Genomic DNA, 19873 nt, shown 5'->3' with positions numbered 1-19873 from the left:
GCACTCACATTATTTTTCCTGAAAAGTTTTGTCGCACAAACCAAGTATGGTGGAAGTAATGTGTAATCCCAGCACATGGGAGGCAGAGGGAAGAGCAGCTCACCTCCAGCTACAACCTCAAGGGAAGCCTGGGCTAAATGAGGCTGTCTCAAAAAATAAAAACACTTACTAGGACTTCCTGATGGACAATACTGGTTAAGAACTATCTATTCCTTTTTATTATTGCATGCACACAATTGTGGCAGCATGTATGTGGTAGGCAGGGGATAGTTTGTGGAGTTGGTTCTCCCTCAACCTCTACAAGGCTTCCACGCCTAGAACTGAACTCAGGTTGCCCCACTTGTGTAACAAGCACCTTTTAAGTACTGAATCACCTCTCTGGTCCCAAAAATTATTTTCTATAAAATGTCTTATCTAACATGCTTCCAGCTTACCTAACAAGTGACTTTAATTAAAGCACTTTCACTATTCTGAGGCCAAAGTTATAAGGTAGCTTTGTGGTATGTATACCTCCATTTGAAGCATTGAGTGGTATCTTCGAGGTACAGTAGACATCCAGCTCAGTAGATGTACAATGGTAATTACTTGTATATCAATACAATGTGCACTAACTCTAGCTATTTAAAAAAAACTGGACAAATGATTAAAACATCAACAGAGAAATATTCTTGTCCAGTGATAGACTTTTTAACTACAGAACCTGGCTTCAAAGCAACGCCTCAAATACTGTTTCTAAAATATCCAATATTCAAATATAAAAATAATACCATCACTACATTGGAAGTCAAATATTTTCACCTGTTAAAGTATTTAAAGTCCACAAAGACTTTTCAAGACCATTAACACCTTTCTCCAGTGCATTAAGTCTAAATATGCTTGGGAATTTCTAGATCGAAATGTTTTGAAACTCACTGTCAATCTTCAATTACTTAAAAACATCTTGGTGCTAGGGTAATTCAGTCAGTAAGTCTACGTAAGATGAGGACCCACCCACCCACCCCCCCCCCCCCCACACAAAACCCAGGTGTGGTGGTCCCCAACCACCCCATAAGGTTAACTGACCAGTCAGCCTAACCTAACTGGGAGCCCCGAGGCTAACCTCCCTACACCCCCAATTCTCCCCTCCACACACACACAACCCACCTTCTGATTCAGTGTATGTTTGGTTCAGCAAGCAACCTCTACTTATAATCTTAATGAAAACTATTCTAAAAAATTATTTCAAATTCTTATCCTCAATCTCAAAGTATTGATTTCCAATAAATTCCAAGTAACAGTTCCCTTTTAACATTCTAGGTTTAAGCTTTATTTAGAAAAACTGCCCACGATTACTGTGTGCGCCTAGAGTTGACCAACACACGCACTAAAAATTACAAGTAACAATGTTAGGTTGGGCCTGGATAACAGCTGATGGAAACCTCATCAGTAATGTCCACACACAGAAAGAAACAGCCCACTGTCTTCTCAGACTCCTACCTCCCTTCCTGTATAACCATCCCAGGCACAATACTCAAAACCTTTAGAATGGCTCCTGCCTGCCATGAATACCACAGCTTGTCTATGTTACCATTTGCAGGAATACCTAAGTAAATTCACAACTCTCATAAATCAAAATACTTTGCAGTGCTTTGTAAAGGGAAGTAGTTTGCAAAATGGCGTTGATAAGTGATAAAAATCAATGTGAGCTAAGAAGTTACTTTTTCCAGTTATATTTAATAAATTCATTTTAAGTGAAAAATTAAATTGCCAGCACCTTTTTAAGTAAATATATTTGTGTACAATCCCAGCGTCTGAAATCAAGAATCTTAAAATAAGAGGCCAAAATTAAAGATAAGTCAGACTTTCTTATCCATACCACTGCAGTATTTTAAATCCATTGGACTACAACAAACTCAAAAGAAAAAAAAATAGTGTTTTATTAACTACCACACTGTTATAATACACTTTAAACGTACAATAAGGTAGCCTTTCAGTCTGAGGTGGTCTTAAGATAACAAATGAACAGAATCCAACTTCTTGAATAGGTGAACTGCTGCAGCGATAGGTACATTTAGGAAAATTGTAGCGCTCTTACAAGACCAGCAATGTAATTTTATTTTGTACATTTTTAATTGAAAATATAAACAATAATTAAAAAATAAAAAGAAAATACAGCATAATAAAAAACATACATTTCTCAATTAAATGTATTGGATACATATAAATTTTATGGAAAGAAGCAAAAAAGGAAAATGGTTGATATTTAAGTGCAGACTATCTAGACAAAAAAAATTAAAAAAATATCATAAAGCTTCTAGTTTCTATGACTAATATCCATATGGTTGGAGTATCGTCACTGTGGAAGTGATTTTGTTATGTTTGCATATGTTATACTTTATTGGTAATTTACACAATGGCTTTTAAGGCCCTGGCAGACATGTTTTTTGGAAACAAGATTGGATTTAAAAAAGAAAGAAAGCAATCACTGCTAAGACGCAATACACCTTATTATTGTTTTTGTTCTTTTTTTGGTCCTCCAAACTTCAGGAAAAGGGGTAATTCACTAGAACATTTTCTTACCACCCAAATGCCTCAACCTACACATTTTAAACTTTTTAAAAACATCGGTTATATTGCCCAACTTCATTATTGAAAGAATATTAACAAGACATTATTTTGGCAAATTAAATCTTAAACATGGCTTTTCAACAGGATTTAAAAGGTGACTATCCCTAAAGGTCCATGTTAAAATGTAGTTTTCAAAATCTTACAAGAGTAATGCTTAAAATATTGTACAGTTAACCTAATTAAAATAATTAGCTTCAAAATGACAAATTGATAAGCTAAGTAAAGCCTACACTATGTAACATTTGCTTGGAAACTTGATTTGTCAGTTATGCATAATAAAAATTCCAGTCATCAAGAAAATTACAAAAATTTATCATAACATGATTTCTTTCACCCATCAACTTTTTTTTATCTTACAATAGATAAATACCAACAGTTTCTCATTTTTACACTAAACCACACAGGATTGATGCATTTGGTTAGACTACCATTCGCATTGTTAAATTCAATTTTCTCTTTATATAACTTGGTAAAATTTCATTTCTTCTAGATTCCAAAAGTACCTACAAAACCCATGCAATTTTACCATTTTAATATACTATGGAATATCATACAAAGTAAGGCATTTCAGTGTCATGTATAACCAAGTTACTGTCAATCCAAAAATTTTTGCACATCAATAAAAAGATATCTAAGAACTTAGGAACAATATTCTTCTCACTACTGTATAAAAATAACCACAATGAATAAGTATTTGTGTAATATTTACTCCATTGTCTCATTTCCAGAAACTGTGACAAGCTGCAAAGGTATTTCAGTGTTGGTAAGGATGTCCTGATTGCTGGTGGCGGAAGTGTTGACAGTTCCTATCCCTGAAACAGCCCCCTGTTGAATATTTGCAAGGATAAGTGTTGTTCCTCCTGCAGTAATCAAGGCATCATCCCTCCCAGCTTCCACAGATGCTAGCACTGTACTGCTAGAATGAATAACTTTTTTATTTTGATGTGTTTTAATATGTTTGGCAAGGTGGTCACTTCTCATAAAACGTTTTGAACATTCTGGACAAACAAACTTCTTTTCACCTGTGAAGAAAAATGAAACTGCTTATTTTTCAATCCACTTTTACAGATTAACGATGGTCTCTCCCGAAACAGAAGATCTAGAAGAGCTGTATTAGTCTCATCAGCTGCCCCCCCTGTAAGACTTCCCTATGGCGATAACTCTACCCAAATATTTGGCATCCTTTCCCCCTCTGAAACAGGGTTTCTCTGTGTAGCCCTGACTATCCTAAACTTGGGAGATCTGCCTGCCACTGCCTCCTGAGTGCTGGAATTAAACACATGCGCCAAGACTACCCAACACTATCCAAAGCGCAAGGCACTACCTTATGAATTCATGTTCCCTCTTTAATCCATGCCCTTGGGTGAACAAATAACCCACATGTATTTGATCAATTTTTTCTTCTCCATATACATTATTCTTTTTCACAACCTACTGACGATAAATTCCACTGGGGAAAATTCTATTTGGGCCATTTTAGGATCTACATTCCGATCGCTCAAGTTATTATATCTACAACTTTCTCTCCTAACTGTAATAGAAAGTCCTGCCACTCATGTTAGTTTCAAAAAGGTTAATCACATTTTTATCTTTATAATAACAAGGAACAGAACTAGAAGAAGCAGAGAATCTTATGTGCATATATACTGCCTCATACTCCAATGTTATCTTCTGACATTCAAAGCCAAATTAAGAGTTGTAAAGCAGAGACAACTTATTTGCTTAACCTAATAGAAAACTGCAAGTAGTCCTAGTGTATCAGACTTCAAAATTCATGTTGTTCATTTGACCACGCTTCCTTCTACACATCACCTTAGAGTATCAGTTCTCAATTCTTCAACACTACACATAGAATGATGAACACTTTGATTATTTAATTTTGGCAGAAAATTACATTACGTTAGACTTCAGTTTGAGTCTGACCTATACCCATCTCATACAATCACCATATATTATGTAAAAAAAGAAAAAATTAACAAATACCTCAATAAAATGCCTTTCCCTCACCTCAGATACTCAAACAGAAAAGATAAAATATCAGAATTTCAGAATAGATATTTGCTAGCATAACAATAAGAGAAACAGCAGCTAATTTTAAATATATGACCAGAATAAACAGTAAAATGTGCTTTAAGACATTCAACAGTCAATGAAAGCTAACTCAGGTATATACAACATAAAAGCCATTCCTCAAGAAAATCTATACTGGCTTGTTCTTTTAGACTTGAAATTAGTATTACTGAGGGCTGATTTTTGATCTAATTAATCAATTTAAAGATCTTGTAAGTAAGTCATGCTGAAAAAATGTCTAGCAGCTATAGACTACAATTCATTTTGTCTGTTAAAACCAACTATATAGATTAGGGAGACAGCTCAATGTGTTTTGAGTATAAACATGGGCTCAATCCCTAACAGAAAGGGAGGAAGGAAGGCAAGGGGAAAAACATAAAGGTATTAGTAACCTGTGTGTGTTCTTCTGTGCCTTTGTAATTCATCACTTCGTGTAAATCTTTTGCCACAGAACATCCAGTTACAAATAAAAGGACGCTCTCCAGAATGCCAACGTAGATGCGCTCTCAAATGTGAGGTTTTCCCATAGACTTTACCACATCCTGGTATATGACAAATGTGTTGCTTCTTCTTCCCAAGGTTGGTACCTCTAAAAAACACACAGAATACTATACATTTATATCAAAACATTCAAAACCACTTATTCATCATATAGCTTCTTGAGTTTCAAAGAGAAGATATTATCACCAAGAGAACAACCAGAAACCAAAACCATTTTAAATCTATTTAAGTAGAAATTTATGTATTTTAAACAACAAATTTAATGTATTAATTTTATTCAAGAGTTATCTGAATATAACTGTATTCAATAATGATGTTACTAAAAGAACACTTTATACACAAAGAATGCACAATAAGCTAAACTATCCCATCAGAATCACTCGCAAATACAGAACCAATTCAATTAACAGTACAGGAAACTAGTTTTATTCAAAGTCATAATGTCAGATAATTTTTGTAATTTCTTATCCAAAGAAAACTGTACAGAAATTCATCACATACAATTAGAAGGCCGATAGACAGCTGAAGCAGTTTTAAATTAACATGATTTAAGAACATTTACGTGCTCCAATCGTCACACCTAACATACACTGACTTGAAATCCAGTTTTAAAAAATCTAGCTAAAGCTATGTTCTTAACTCTCCTGATATCTCACACAAAAACTACAAATCAAAAAAATTATCTTTACTGTTAAAATTCTCCCCCCATAAACCAATGCAGCCACCCCAAATTATTCACAGAGATAACAAAATACCATTTTTTCCACGGTTCAGAATTTTACAACAGACTTAAGTATTTGATACAAAGGACAGTTGGGGAGTCGTGCTTAGATGAGTGAACAGAGGCATCTTAGTCTAAGCAAGAAGAAACCTTTTTGAATCCAGAAACGGTATCTCAATAGCATTAAGCATAAACATTTCTTGACAAAAATTAATTAGGATTGTTACCGAATATATTTTTAAAGCATGACTTTTTGGACATAATTATCAAAACACTGTATAAACTTTACAATGTTTCTCTAAGATTTAAAAAAAAAAAAAGGCACCTTTAACCCCTTCCCAACTCCCCTCCTCCCTCGATCTCAATCTAAGTGTAGCCTGTACACCTTCCACAACTACGAAATCCTCCTGTATACAAGCTACCTATCGTTTCTCAAATTTCCCCCACATTTATATTTTAATGTACTCACACTCAGTAGCATGTGAAATTGCCATAGGACAAACAGTGCTAAACGGTGCAGTGCTGGCTGTTAGATGCCATAGGTGTTCTGAACAGGGAGACATCAATGTGGGCTCCAGTAGTTAGAGAAGGCTTCGTGGAGGAGGTGGGTAGGATTTAGATAGAAAGGAGGGAAGGCATTCCAGGCAGAGGAATAGCATAAGTAAAGACAAGGAGGAATCATGCTGTTGTCTCAAGGGCAAGGATGTCATAATCTAACACATTCTAGTTCCTGCTCCAGTCCACCCCCAATTTCTAAATCTCTTTAAAGAGCTGAGTTGAGAAAAAAACAGGTTTTTCCTGGCTTATTTTCAATGCCCAAGTCTTGTTTCCATTTAATTTAGCTTTTTAAAATTTGCTTTATTCTTAAATCGATCTAAGAGAAAGAAACAGTGTCTTCACTGGTATTAATGTTGCGTTCACCATAGCAATTTCACAGGAAACCCAACTCAGTTCACTCATGACCTCACACTCCTTTGTTAAGGCTGCCACTTTGGTGAACTACTGTGATTTTATAAACTCAACAGTGTGATTTGACAAATTTAGCAAAACTCAGCCAGTGAGTACCAACAAAATACAAGACTAAACAAATGAACAGCAACAAACACAGGTTCTCAGAAGACTGAGGAAAAAAAAATGGTAGGGAAAGTTTTTTTTCCTGTTGAATTATAAAGCAAATGAAAAAAGTTATTCAATATGGGATATGCATCTAAGAAAAAATATCAAGTTGCATCAACTGTATTATAATTTAAGTTAAATGTTTAGCTTGCTGAGGTTCAAATTAGTACTTAAGGAAATTCAACCCAAGGAACAATCTAGATAGACCAGAGGTATTCATGGCCTATCCTCTGAGGGAAAAGAAAACTCTTCAAGTGTTTCTATCTTGAACATAATAATGTCCATTATATAGCCCCACGTAACTAGCAATTTTAAGTTTCTACTCGTGAGTGTCTAAACTTGCGCCCAATAATTCAATGACAAGACAGCAACACAGAATAAATCTAAATTCTGGACAAAGTTAAGGAAAGATAAATAATCACAGCCTCTTTTGCTTAAGGTGGCAGAAACGCAAGCTGAAATGCTGACAAACTTTGTAAAATAATTTAATGGATTGATGCTTAATTCACACAAAACCCATGTAACAATAATGCCTTTGGATCACTTTGTATTGTTACAATTATTTCTTCTACTAGTGTCTAAAGACTGGTTCTGCTATATAAAAACTGGCTGATTGAACCATTTTAATTTAAATCCATTACTTTATTATGGGAGTGATTTTCCTGCATGTGTGTCTAGGCACCACCAGCAGTGCTCACAGAGAACAGAAGGTGTAGATCCCCTGGGACTCCGGTTACTGAGGTTTGTGAGCTGCCGTATCAGTGCTGGGGACCAAAGCTGGGTCCTCTGGAAGAACAGCCAATGCTATTAACTACCGAGACATCTCTCCAGCCCCTGAAATAATTTCTTTTATAGCTTGCTCAAAAAAGTAAACAAAACAGTTTTCTGCAGCTAAATGAAATTAGATTTCTAAAAATGCTATCTTGCCCATTTGTATATGTATTTAGAAAATGGTTAAGGAAAAAAAAAGTCAATATTCTACTCTTTTAAAACAATTAATTTAAGTTGCAGAATGTTCTTAGACTTACTATTTATGTTAATGCTTCTAATAATTAGCTATTTATACAAGCTAAGGATAGAAACCTGTTGAATTCTGTTCAAATCAAGTCTATGAAACTACTACTATCCTAAGAACCTTGATTTGTTTAGAATAAGTTATAAAAAGAATGAAGTAAAACATTCTATGAAAAAAAAAATTACCTGCTATCATTTATGGCATACTTTTAGCATCTAAAAGACTAACTTAATTTTTTGTTAATTGTAAGTGAACTCCGTTACATATATAGTGCACTGTGCAGACCACTGACAGTTAAGAGTAATGTAGAAAGAACTGAGAAAACATACTTGTACATGTAAAAGTTCACATAAACTAACAGTTCCACAAGACAGACAATTCACAAAATAAATTTTATAAACCTAATTACCAAATATGTTCAACCTCACCAAGCAATAAACAAAACATAAAATAAAATAAACGAGATAATTCTTGCCTATCAAACTTTAAAAGGTTTAAAAGAAAGCAGAAGAAATTGGTCAGCATATGAGAACATAGACATCCGAGACAGGGCTGCTCTAAGTATAGAGGGATATGGCTTTTTAGTAGACAACTCCATTGACCCAGCAATTCTATTTCTGCCAACATACACTACTGAGACAATCAGACAGATGTACAAGGACGTATATGTGAGGATTTTGATGAATCCCAAACAAAGGAGAAAATTAAATCCACATACAATACTATACATAGATCAAAAGATGACACAGCTCAGACATGGAAATAAGGCCACAAAAACTTACAAAACAAGAGACATAAACAGTAAGATGTTTTACTTTAAAGCTTTAAAGTATATGCAGTATTACGTAAAAATGTTACAGTGGCTAGATCCTGAGATAGGATTATGACTTGTGGGGCTTTTATGTGTTGTTCTGAAATATTCTACTTCCTCTGTATTTTTGGAACATGTTTAACTGTCTAAGTAAAGGCTAAGCAATGACCACCATATAGATCTGTTGAGTAACTTATCTTGAAAGTGCCTTTTAAATAAAGTACATTTCAGGAAAGTTACTGCCTATCCAGAGTTCCACTAAATCATCTAAGGTCATGTTCAGAAGCAGACCCATTGAGTTGGCAATACAACGTAAGGGTTAAAACTAGGGAGTATATAAATGGGTTCGAAACCCAGTTGGTCCAGTTTTGGTTTGTTTCTGCTTTTTGTTTGTTTTCCTGGAAAACATGGCCTCACATTATAACTCAGGTTGGCCTTAAACTCTCACTGAGTGCTGGCAATTCTACTTGAATGCACGTGTGCATTTAAGTAATTTTACCTATGTGTGACGTGACACATATGTCACTTACAAGAATACAGTAGCTTCACATGTTAGCAGCTATCAGTCGCCTCCCCTTTTTGTGGTTTTCAGGACTCAATGAAAGATATCTCTGTCCTAGTCATTATTGTTGCAAATGAACTGATCAAAGTAGAAATCAACTAATAGGACCAACCAGAGAACTGAAAGATAATCAAGTTCATAACCATGTGCATTTATACAGTTATACTGCTCAGCATATTTTGCATACTTAAAGTAGGTCATAGGCGAAAGGTATTGAAGCCTTTTACGATGAGTGGAGATTTGCTAGTACAACTTTAGCATTCTGTTTTTGCTTTATATATTTCAAAGCTGGGCAAACAGATACTGTGATTGCTGAATCTAGACAGAAATGTCATTATGAAATAGAATCCTGCCTGTCTTGTATTTTCCAATTTAACTGCAACTTGCTTGATATCAACACTGCTATCCAAGTTTTCATTTTGCTAAAATCTGATATTTTTCATTCCATCTTCTATAATACTGTACCAATTATTTGAAATGTTTCCTATACTAACACATCAGGATGGATTTTGTTGTTTTTTTATTACCTAAATCTCTTAATAAGTTTACTCTAGCTACATTTAAAGTAATTACCAACCATTTGAACTCATTCTTATAAGATTTTTGTCTTAGTATATCTTAAAAAAAAAAAAAGAGGTAAATCCTACCATGCTACTTTTAAAAAAAAGTAAGTCCCCATCATTAAGACCTTTCATTCTCATTTCTGTTGAAAATGGAAGTATTCACACTTATCAACTATTTTTGAACTTATTTTTATATAGCATTCTCTGCATTATATAGCATTTTTCTCTGTATTTAGGTCAAACTCAATACTAGTTTGCAAACAAGCTAATAAACTGAGGTCTATAAAATTCTATCTGTTATAATCTTTTAAAGACTAAGCAATTTTAGTTTAAAAGGCATTTAGATATGAGAATCTATATTTAGTTGTCTAACTTCTGCCACTCATACAGTCACACACCCAAAATGATCATGTGATGAATAATTTACCATAATTAAGTGATATGGCATGCAGTATTTTAAACATTAGGATGATATTAGCACTCCTTCAAACAACACATGATTGATGTGTGCATACCTCCCACCGCCTTCTTTACAGTTGGGACAGGTGCAAGCTACCCTCCGAAGTCTTTTTCCTTCTTGATGTTGTTGGTCCCCTTCTTCATCTACCACTTGTACTCGTAAGTGTGTTAGGTCATTGGTATTTAATGTAGAGTCACCACTGAGCTGCCACTCTTCAGGGTCAGGTTCTTCTTCCTTGATCCTAATATCTAAAGATAGGGGGGGGGGGCAGCACACATATACATGAGATACAGCTTACTGGTTTAAAAAGACAAACAGTTTCAAACTTTTCTCAGTTAAAGTGAGTATAAGAAAAAACCTCAACTGTTTATAAGGCATATTCATTTTCCTTTGTAGCTTTATCCCTTCAAAACTATCAATTTTATTTTTAAGACTTTACAGAAGAGGGAACGGGGCAAACAGCAAAGTTTACTTTTTTTAAAGATCCAGTAAGAAATGTAAACTTCAAATATGTTGTTTATTAGTTAACTGAGGTGCTACAGGGCCAAACCTAGGGCCTCACAGGCCCCCTCTTTTTTCTTGTAATATTTAATTTTGAGATATGTTATTAAGTTTTCCAGGCTAGTCATGAACTTCCTGCCTCAGCATACCAAACAGTTGAAACTTGAGCCTGCAAAAGCTGGTCCAATCAATAAATTTAATGACCAATTTAGCCTGGAACATACATCTTTAATATCTTACAACTTGTAGCCATTCTACTTATAGATACCATATGAATGTAAAGGAATAATACATATTCACAAGGCCAGGGATACACTTCAGTCAGTTTAGTGCCCTGCCTCAGGAGCATGAGGATCTAAGTCCCCAATACCCACATAAAAGTTGGGCACTGCAGTACATATATGTCATGGGGGCAGGGACAGCGCAGCACACCAGGGAACACATACAAGTTGAGTGGATTACTAGAGCCTACTGGCTAGCTAGCATAGCCAAATCAGCTCCAGGTTCAGAAAGAGCTTCTGTCTCAAAAAGGGGGATAATCAAAACAGACACCCAAGGTCAACTGTTGGTCTCCATTCCCTCTCTCCCCCCCCTCTCTCTCTCCCTCCCTCTCTCTCTCTCCCCCCCTCTCCTCCCTCCCACAACAGGAGGAGGGGGCCAGCACAGACAGCATACACCTGCATTCATCTGCATAGTAACATGCAAACTCAAGCTTCAAAGTCAACAGTTATTGAAGTATTTATAATGGCTATGCCAAATATGAGAAGGTTTCTGGTTTATTAGAAACCAGACTGGAAGCAAAATGAGTATAGAATGATAAAGTAAATATAGCAAGAAATCGTGTTCTTTTCTTGGCCAAGACAAGGAAGGATCTCTACATTATCAATAATGCATGATTTTCTAGGTGAACCTATGCCTAGTTTTCTCAACTCAGAAAACTGATTCTAAAAGAAATAAATGATGATAAAAGTATCATATACATAGAATCCTTTACGGCAACAAAAACACCCCCAAATTCCTGAAAAGCATATATACAAACCTAAGAATCCTATTTTAGATCTTTATTAATCACTAATACTTTGGACAAAAATAACCTTGAAGATAAAGTATGTAGGGCTTTGGGTGCAGCTTGGTGGTAGTGCCCAAAATTTGGTCCCTAGCATCAGGAAACATAAAAACAAAATGCATATAATTTTACAGTAATGCAAACTTAACCACATAAAAAGAGAAGGAATTCAGGTCTGAGCATTAGGGTGGATATTAGCATCCACTACATAAGAACATCTGAATCAATGCCAATCAGTGACTGACAGGGCTGAGAACCAGCTAAGTGGCTAACAGACTGTGTTGCTTTTCCAGAGAATGTGGTCCCTGCCCCAACATGGTGGCTCCAACTGCCTAGAATCCCAACGGCACAGGAGCCAACAGCCTCTTTTGGCCTTCAAGAGTAGCTGCACTCACATGCACACACAAATGCACACATAATTTTTAACACTTATTTTTATTTTTAATTATGTGTGTGTACATGTGAATGCAGGTGCCCGTGAATGTCAAAGGCATTAGAGCCCCACAGAGCTACAGGCAGTTAGTTACAAGCCGCCTGACATGGGTACTGAGAATCTAGCCTGGGTCCTCTGCAAATCAGCACATGCTCTCTTAACCACTGAGCAATCTCCAACCACCAATACATGTGCATAATTAAAAATAAATAGTGAGCAAGAGAGTACTACTAATAACAAGCATAACTGGGTACATATTGTTGCACACATATGTAGTCTCAGATCTCTTTGGAAGGTAAGCAAAAGGTTCATGAATCTGAAGTTAACCTAGTCTACATAGCAAGACTGTCAAAACAAAACCAAGGGCTGAAGAAATGGCTCAGTGGTTAAGAACACATATAACTCTTGCAGAGGACCTGGGTTCAGCTTATAGCATCCACACCAGGTAGCTTACAACTCCTTATGAATGGAAGCCTTTGGCTTCTGTGAGTACCTGCAGTCACATCCCCATGCACGTACAAAAATAAAATAACTTTAGTAAAAAAAAAATATATATTTTTTTTAAAGAAATCAACTTTTTAAATATGTTCAAGAGACATGAAGAAACACAGCAGAAGGTTGGAAGTTAAAAACAACAAGGAGGGGCTGGAGAGATGGTTCAGTAGTTAAGAACATTGCCTGCTCTTCCAAAGGTCCTGAGTTCAATTCCCAGCAACCACATGGTGGCTCACAACCATCTGTAGTGACGTCTGGTGCCCTCTTCTGGTCGGCAGACATACAGACAGAATATTGTATACATAATAAATATAAAAAAAAACAACAAGGAATGTTTTATTCTGAGAAACAAGAAAGAGGACTGTGTTTAGCTGCTTATGAGAAATATTCACTTATGTGTTTGGGGGGGGGGTGTCAAAATGCCAGGAAGAGATGATAATCCCAGAGAGTACTTAAAGATTTAGCTGACAGAGCAATCAACTCTTCCTGTCAGATGAGGGACAAAAAGAACACATTCCCTGATCCAGGTATTCTAACAATTATGAGTCTATGTGCAGTGTGAGTTTCATCTGGTGGCTAAAAATTTAAAAAGTGGTATTCTATCTGTTGTTTTTCTATTCTTAATAGAGAATCAGATATTACAGACCTCTCCACATATTATAGATCATAGACCCTACCCTTTCATATTAGGTGTCTGTCTGTCACATGACAGATACCATATGAGCACTGCGGTTGTACAATGTTAGCTCTAACAAGCTGAATAAGGCTACTTTACAGATAGCATATACACAAAAATAAAACAAGAATTTTACTAGATGTTTTAAAAACTGATCATGTCATTTAAGTCTCAATTTTCTATGTGTTTACTCAACACCATCTGTGATACTGGGACAGAGGAAAAAGCAGGGACAAGACATTATAAGAATATATCTTAAAAATACAGACTCAGACAGGAGGACTGCTCCAAAATACTGGTTGGAGACCAGTAAGAGCTGCACAATGAATTCCAGATCAGTTTAAGTTTTAGTGTGAGAATCTATATTAAAATTTTTTGAAAAGAAATATAATAAACCAAGTGCTGTATCGCAACAACCAGGCGGCAGATGGAGGAGGACTGCTTCAAGTCTGGGGTTAGTCTGGCCTACACAGAGACTTCTAGGCCAGCTAGGACTACTATAAGACCGTCTCTCAAGAAGTAAAGAAAGAGACAGAAAGAATATCTACCTATCTGAATATGGACTACTAAGACTTAAAGACCATCAAAAATAACAAGCACACAAAAATAAGGGGATAGAGAGATGGCTCACTGGTTAAAAACACTGGACCCAGGTTCAATTCCCAGCATCCCATGACTCACAAATGTCTGTAACTTTAGTTCCAGGAGTTCTGCCACCCTCACACAAACATATATATACACAGGTAAAACACCAATACACATAAAATTTAGGGAGGGAGGGAGGGAGGGAGGGAGGGAGGGAGGGAGGGAGGGAGGGAGGGAGGGAAGCAGGAAGGCAGGCAAAGAATGGAAAACCTGACTGAGGGAATAGATATTTTAGAGCAGTGGTTCTCAACCTTCCTAATGCTGAGACCCTTTAATACAGTTCCTTATGTTGTGACCTACAACCATAAATTATTACTTCCATTGCTACTTTATAACTCTAACTTTGTTACTGCTATGAATCGTAATGTAAGTATCTGATATAGAGGATATCTGATACACAACCCCTAGGAAAGCTCTCTCACCCCGTTGAGAGCCACTGTTTTGGAACATTCCTACTCTAATCTATTGCTCATTCTCTTCCTGAACCTTCAAAATATACTTACAGCCAGAAAAAGAGCTGCTAACACAATTTAGTTTTCTTTCTTACTGTGCAGATGTATACAACTTAGCCAAGTCCAAACTGAACACATCTTGTCCAATAAAAAAACAAACCTTCTCCTTGTATTCCCTTGGCATCAGTAACCTAAATACTTAAACTATCAACTTCAGCAAAGTCTGCTAGTGCATGCAAGGCTCTCTCTCATCTTTCTCCAAGTCATCTTGTACTCAACCTACCAAAATCTTGCTCCTAAATAAAAATAATCACATCTCTTTATTGAAACAATGTAATACACTAATTTTCTTTTCCCTTTCTTCTTTTTGTTTGGAGACAGGGCTTCTCTGTAGCTTTGAAGCCTGTCCTGGAACTCGCTCTTATAGACCGGGCTGACCTCGAACTCACAGAGCTCAGCCTGCCTCTGCCTCCCAAATGCTGGGATAAAAGGCATGTGCCACCACCGCCCAGCTTGTACTAATTTTCTATTTTTCCCCAGGATTTAATTTCAAAAAATCAGGAAAGAAGAATTCTAAAGGAATAAAAATACTCTATCATTTCAATGGGATAATATGATTTATGTATTAATTTAAACTCACAGAATGTATACCACCAAAAGAAACCTAAAATATGTGTACTGTTATAATTTCTTAGGGTGGAGTCACCAAATATAACAAATTTGCCACTCAATGGGACACTTCTGATATGGATAATAACTAGATATGGAAAGAGTTCTGTGTTGCTGAAAAAGCCAATTCCTTGGTCTGTGTTTCATGTGTTTATCTTCTAAAATATAGTTAATGTTCATGACTCATATATTATCTGAAAATTATACCTCAATTTCTCTTACTATGGTTGCATCTTTAATTTCCAATTCTTTCCTCCACTTAACTGAGTTGAAACCCAAGAAACTTAGGGTATCTTCTAAAAATTAAGTTCATTATTTGAAGTTTAGAATATAATTTTATTTGTTCAACAAATACATAAACAGCTGCAACGTGTTAAGTTACTCTTCTAGGTTCTAAGGAGAAATTGTTACCAAGAGTTAAATACACATCTTTATACGGTTTACCTTTTAATTAGGAGAAGACAAGAAAGCAGGCAGCACTTGGTGGCAATTAAGTATATGGAAGAAGAAACAGGCTAAGGAGGAATAGAAAGGGGAGAGAGGGAGTAATTACTATTTTTAACAGAGAGGACAGAGACAGCTTCTGCCAATGTGGTGACATCTGACATAAGGAGATAACTGAGCAGGTGTAGTCAAAGCAGAAAGAAAAACAAGTTGGATGTATGCCTGATGAGTTCAAAGAAAAGAAGGCAGCCTATATGGTAAGAGTTTTAAGAATCAATGTGAAGAGCTGTATTAAGATCAAAGAGGTAAAAATTGGGGTAGACAAGGGAAGAGAACCATATATGACATACATTATTATGCAAGCTATTATACAACCTTACACGTTATTCTGATGGAATTACGGAAAGGAATATCTGAATTGGATTTTATTAAAATAAACTCAGGGTTACCCTGGATGCTGTATAAAGTCTGTAGAAGACAAGGATAAACATATGGACACTAATTATAATAGGAAACTATTATAAATTACTCAGCCACTTACCAAATATAGTGACATAGACCTTTAATCCCAGCACTTATGAAGTAGAAACAGGCAGACCTCTGTGAGCTCAAGGCCAGCCTGGGCTATATAACAAGTTCTTGGGCAGTCAGAGCTACACAGTGATTCTTTAAAGATGACAGTGTCCACTGGCCTTAATGCACGCCTGCACTAGGGAGGCTGTCACATAAGAATCCAAGATCAAAGCTTGCCTGGGCTATAAAATAAGTTTCAAGCCAATCTGAACCACACTATGAGAGGGCAGTGGTAGTTTGCCTAGGGTAGTCAAGGATCTGGGCTCAATCTCCATCGTCAAACAAGCAAAGCAAGAGTAGCCAATGAGGGGCTGGAGAGATGGCTCAGAGGTTAAGAGCACTAGCTGCTCTTCTAGAGGTCCTGAGTTCAATTCCCAGCAACCACATGGTGGCTCACAACCATCTGTAATGAGATCTGATGCCCTCCTCTGGCGTGCGGGCATACATGAATGTTGTATACATACAGAATGTTGTACACATAATAAATAAAAAAAGAGTAGCCAATGAAGGAAGAAACAAGTCAAAAGAAGTCAGTTTTTTTAGAAATATAATCAACCATGTTAAATAGTAAGTAAGCAGGGTACTAGTGGCACACACCTTTAATCCTAGCACTGGGAGGCAGAGGTAGGCAGATCTCCAAGTTGAGGCCAGCCTGGTCTACAGAGTTCCAGGATGGCCATGGCTGCATAGAAAAACCCTGTCCCAAAAATAGCATTACATACATACATACATACATACATACATACATACATACATACATACAATCAAGAAAAGATATAGTAAGCACTACCTAAGTTGACAAGAGCCATTTCCATGAAACAGTTCAAAACTCCACTCAGAGCTGACTTAACTCTTTCCAAGAGTTCTGCTGTGAACATAATATAGTTTGGATCTAAAATGTGCCTCAGGTCCATGGGACAAAGCATGCTCCCCATGGTGGCACAACTGGGAGATGGAGAAACCTTCAAGTAGCCGGAGGTCCTTATGACCAGCTGAGTATGTTCATCATAAACTCCTGTAATCCCAGCACTTGTGCAATTAAAGCCAAGAGAAATGGGAGTTCAAGGCTAGTCTGGGATCGAAAAACAAACACAAAATCTTTAGGTCACCTGTGCCCCCTGGTAGGGGACAGTGGAACTGGAAGGATAAGCAGTTTTGCCTGGCAGACACTCCTTACAAGGATGTGCTCGCACCCAAGAAAACAAAGCCAACTCTTCCCAGGACTGAAGCCACCACAACTGTAAGCCAAACAAAAACTCTTTTCACACTTGACTGTGTAGGTATGTTGTTACACAGGACTAGAAATTGACTAACACAAAGATTTAGAAAATGTCAGGCTGGAGAAATAGCTCAGTAGTATGAGCACATATTGTTTCTTGCAAGAGGACCGGAGTTCAATTCCCAGCATCCGTATCAGGCAGCTCACAACTGTTTGGAGCTCCAGCTTCAAGAAGCCAACACCTCTCAGGTCCTTGGACACATACACAGACACACATAACTAAGTAATAAAAGAAAAATTTTTTTTTTTTAAAGAAAAGGTCGGGACATTCCCTAGGTTAACCCACAAGTAGATTTAACATGTAAGACTATCTGAAATACTTACGGTATTTTAGCTTATACCAAGTACAATGCCTGTACAATACGTATCAGTAATATAAATAGCAAAAATTCTTATTTAAATGACTTAGAATTTGAAGAAAAAGTTAAATTAGAAAACTATGTGACAGAAATAGAAATCTGAGGTTATTTGCATAACATATTTAAGAACTTTACAAAGTACCAGCACTGTTTTTAATTACATCCATCATCTTCCTGAAATGTTTACATTTCCCTCTGGACTATGTTTGTCCTATGGCTTCTGTTGTGTTTTGTTTTTAAGACAAAACTGTAAAATAAACTAATAAATGGAAGGAGAAAATGTATGTGAAAAGTTCCTTCACATTTAAGAGTTCACTAACATTATGGACATCGGACAGAGCAGAAGAATGGGATGCAGCGGAGGGGCCGAAAACATCTAAGAGCTCACATTTCAAAAGGGGGAAATAAAAACTTAAATGAGATGTATAAAAGACACATACGCACAGAGGCATACAATATGATTACAAAGATAAAACTAATTTTCAACATCAATTAAGTACTAACTCAAGACATAGATTTCTATCAAAAGTATTACCAGGAAAAAACAAAACAACCTCTTCCTAAAACTTGGCACTAACTACCAATAGAGCAAACAGAATGTCAATTCTTAACTGCTTTATTAAGTCTGGAATGCGCATATTTAATATAGTTAACACTGTATAAATATGAATTGCGGTAGTGCTGAGAAAATGAGACCTCCTCCTCCTTTATCAACAGTGTATGGTTTCTATCCAAGTTTTTCATTTTCTGCCTTTAATTTTTTTTTAAAGCTAATGAAATACTAATGAAAATACTTCTTTGATTTTTAAAGTTTTATTTACCTCTTTCCTTTAATCATTCTCATCTGCACACAAACCACAAACAGAATTACAGGATATGTCCTACAAAATCGCATACACTGTTTATTTAGGTTTTCTTAAACATTCTTATGGACATATTCCAGAGCTATCAAAAAATTTTTACCTAACTTTCCTTTTAAGGGAACAGTTTTATAGACATGGGTTCCTAGAAACAACATCCCTGGGCTAATCAAAACAATACAAGATAGATTCATTTGTTTTTATTTGTTTTTAAGATAGGGTCTCATTCAATAGCCCAGGCTAACCTGAAACTTGCTGTGTATTCCAGGCTGGCCTTTAACTTGTGGAGCCCTCCTGTTTCAGGAATGAGTCACCGCACCTGACTCCAAGGATTCAAAACTAAATTTTATTTTGGTACTTCCAAATATTACAAAAGATAGAATATATGTTGTATTACTTCAATTTTTAAGTAACCGTCCCCTAAACTTCACTCCTTAAGATTTGGATCACTCCTCTTCTATGACTGCTTTATCCCAACTAAAAATCTTTTATTAAATAGTTTCTTTTTTTAAACTGCAGTTTTTCAGATTACCATCAAAGCTTTTCTGCCCACTTAAACTATTCTGGAGCAGTTATTCTTCCTAATAAATTTAGACAATACAACCTATTTAAACACATACAACCAAGGCATACACTCATAAATTAAGACTTTCTGAATACCTTACAAAAGATCCCACTTTGTCACTTTACCACAAATGAGAAAAAGATCATATGACCTGCTATTAATACAGCATGAACAATAAAATACTAGCTTCACTTTTTTAACTTGTTATGTGTTTTAATCTTTTAGACAATGATAGCTAATACATTTTAATACTTACTATGGACAGTAAACATTAAATATAACGACACCACGTGCCTCCAATTACCCTTGATATTCTTTCTAGAGGACACCATAGAGATGCTGCCTAGTTACCTAAGTCGCAGTTAAAACGGACAAAGTTGATACAAAGAACAAAAAAATAGGTATATTTACATAAATCTATTTAGAGATC

At 36.1% G+C, this 19873-nt stretch overlaps 1 protein-coding gene across 2 annotated transcripts in view; it reads right to left on the bottom strand.

Annotated features, from left to right (window-relative positions):
• Positions 1-1693: 1693 nt before the first annotated feature.
• The window catches only part of Sp3 (Sp3 transcription factor), a 45592-nt gene continuing 27412 nt past the window's right edge, over positions 1694-19873 (bottom strand). For both annotated transcript variants that reach the window (XM_050123810.1, XM_050123815.1), the window contains 3 exons: positions 10482-10674; positions 5070-5266; positions 1694-3629 (listed from right to left, as the gene is read on the bottom strand). In XM_050123810.1, coding sequence (XP_049979767.1) covers positions 3313-3629; positions 5070-5266; positions 10482-10674 — 707 coding nt within the window. In that variant the 3' untranslated portion in view covers positions 1694-3312. The remainder of the gene's footprint in view (positions 3630-5069; positions 5267-10481; positions 10675-19873) is intronic.

The sequence above is a fragment of the Alexandromys fortis genome, unplaced genomic scaffold, assembly GCF_014885135.2.
Source record: "Alexandromys fortis isolate MF-2015 unplaced genomic scaffold, M_Fortis_MF-2015_v1.1 scaffold_8_9099976_23576923, whole genome shotgun sequence".
In the NCBI taxonomy this organism is placed as follows: Eukaryota; Metazoa; Chordata; class Mammalia; order Rodentia; family Cricetidae; genus Alexandromys; species Alexandromys fortis.
The sequence above is the reverse complement of the archived record's forward strand: the minus strand, read 5'-3'. Positions and strand labels throughout refer to the sequence as shown.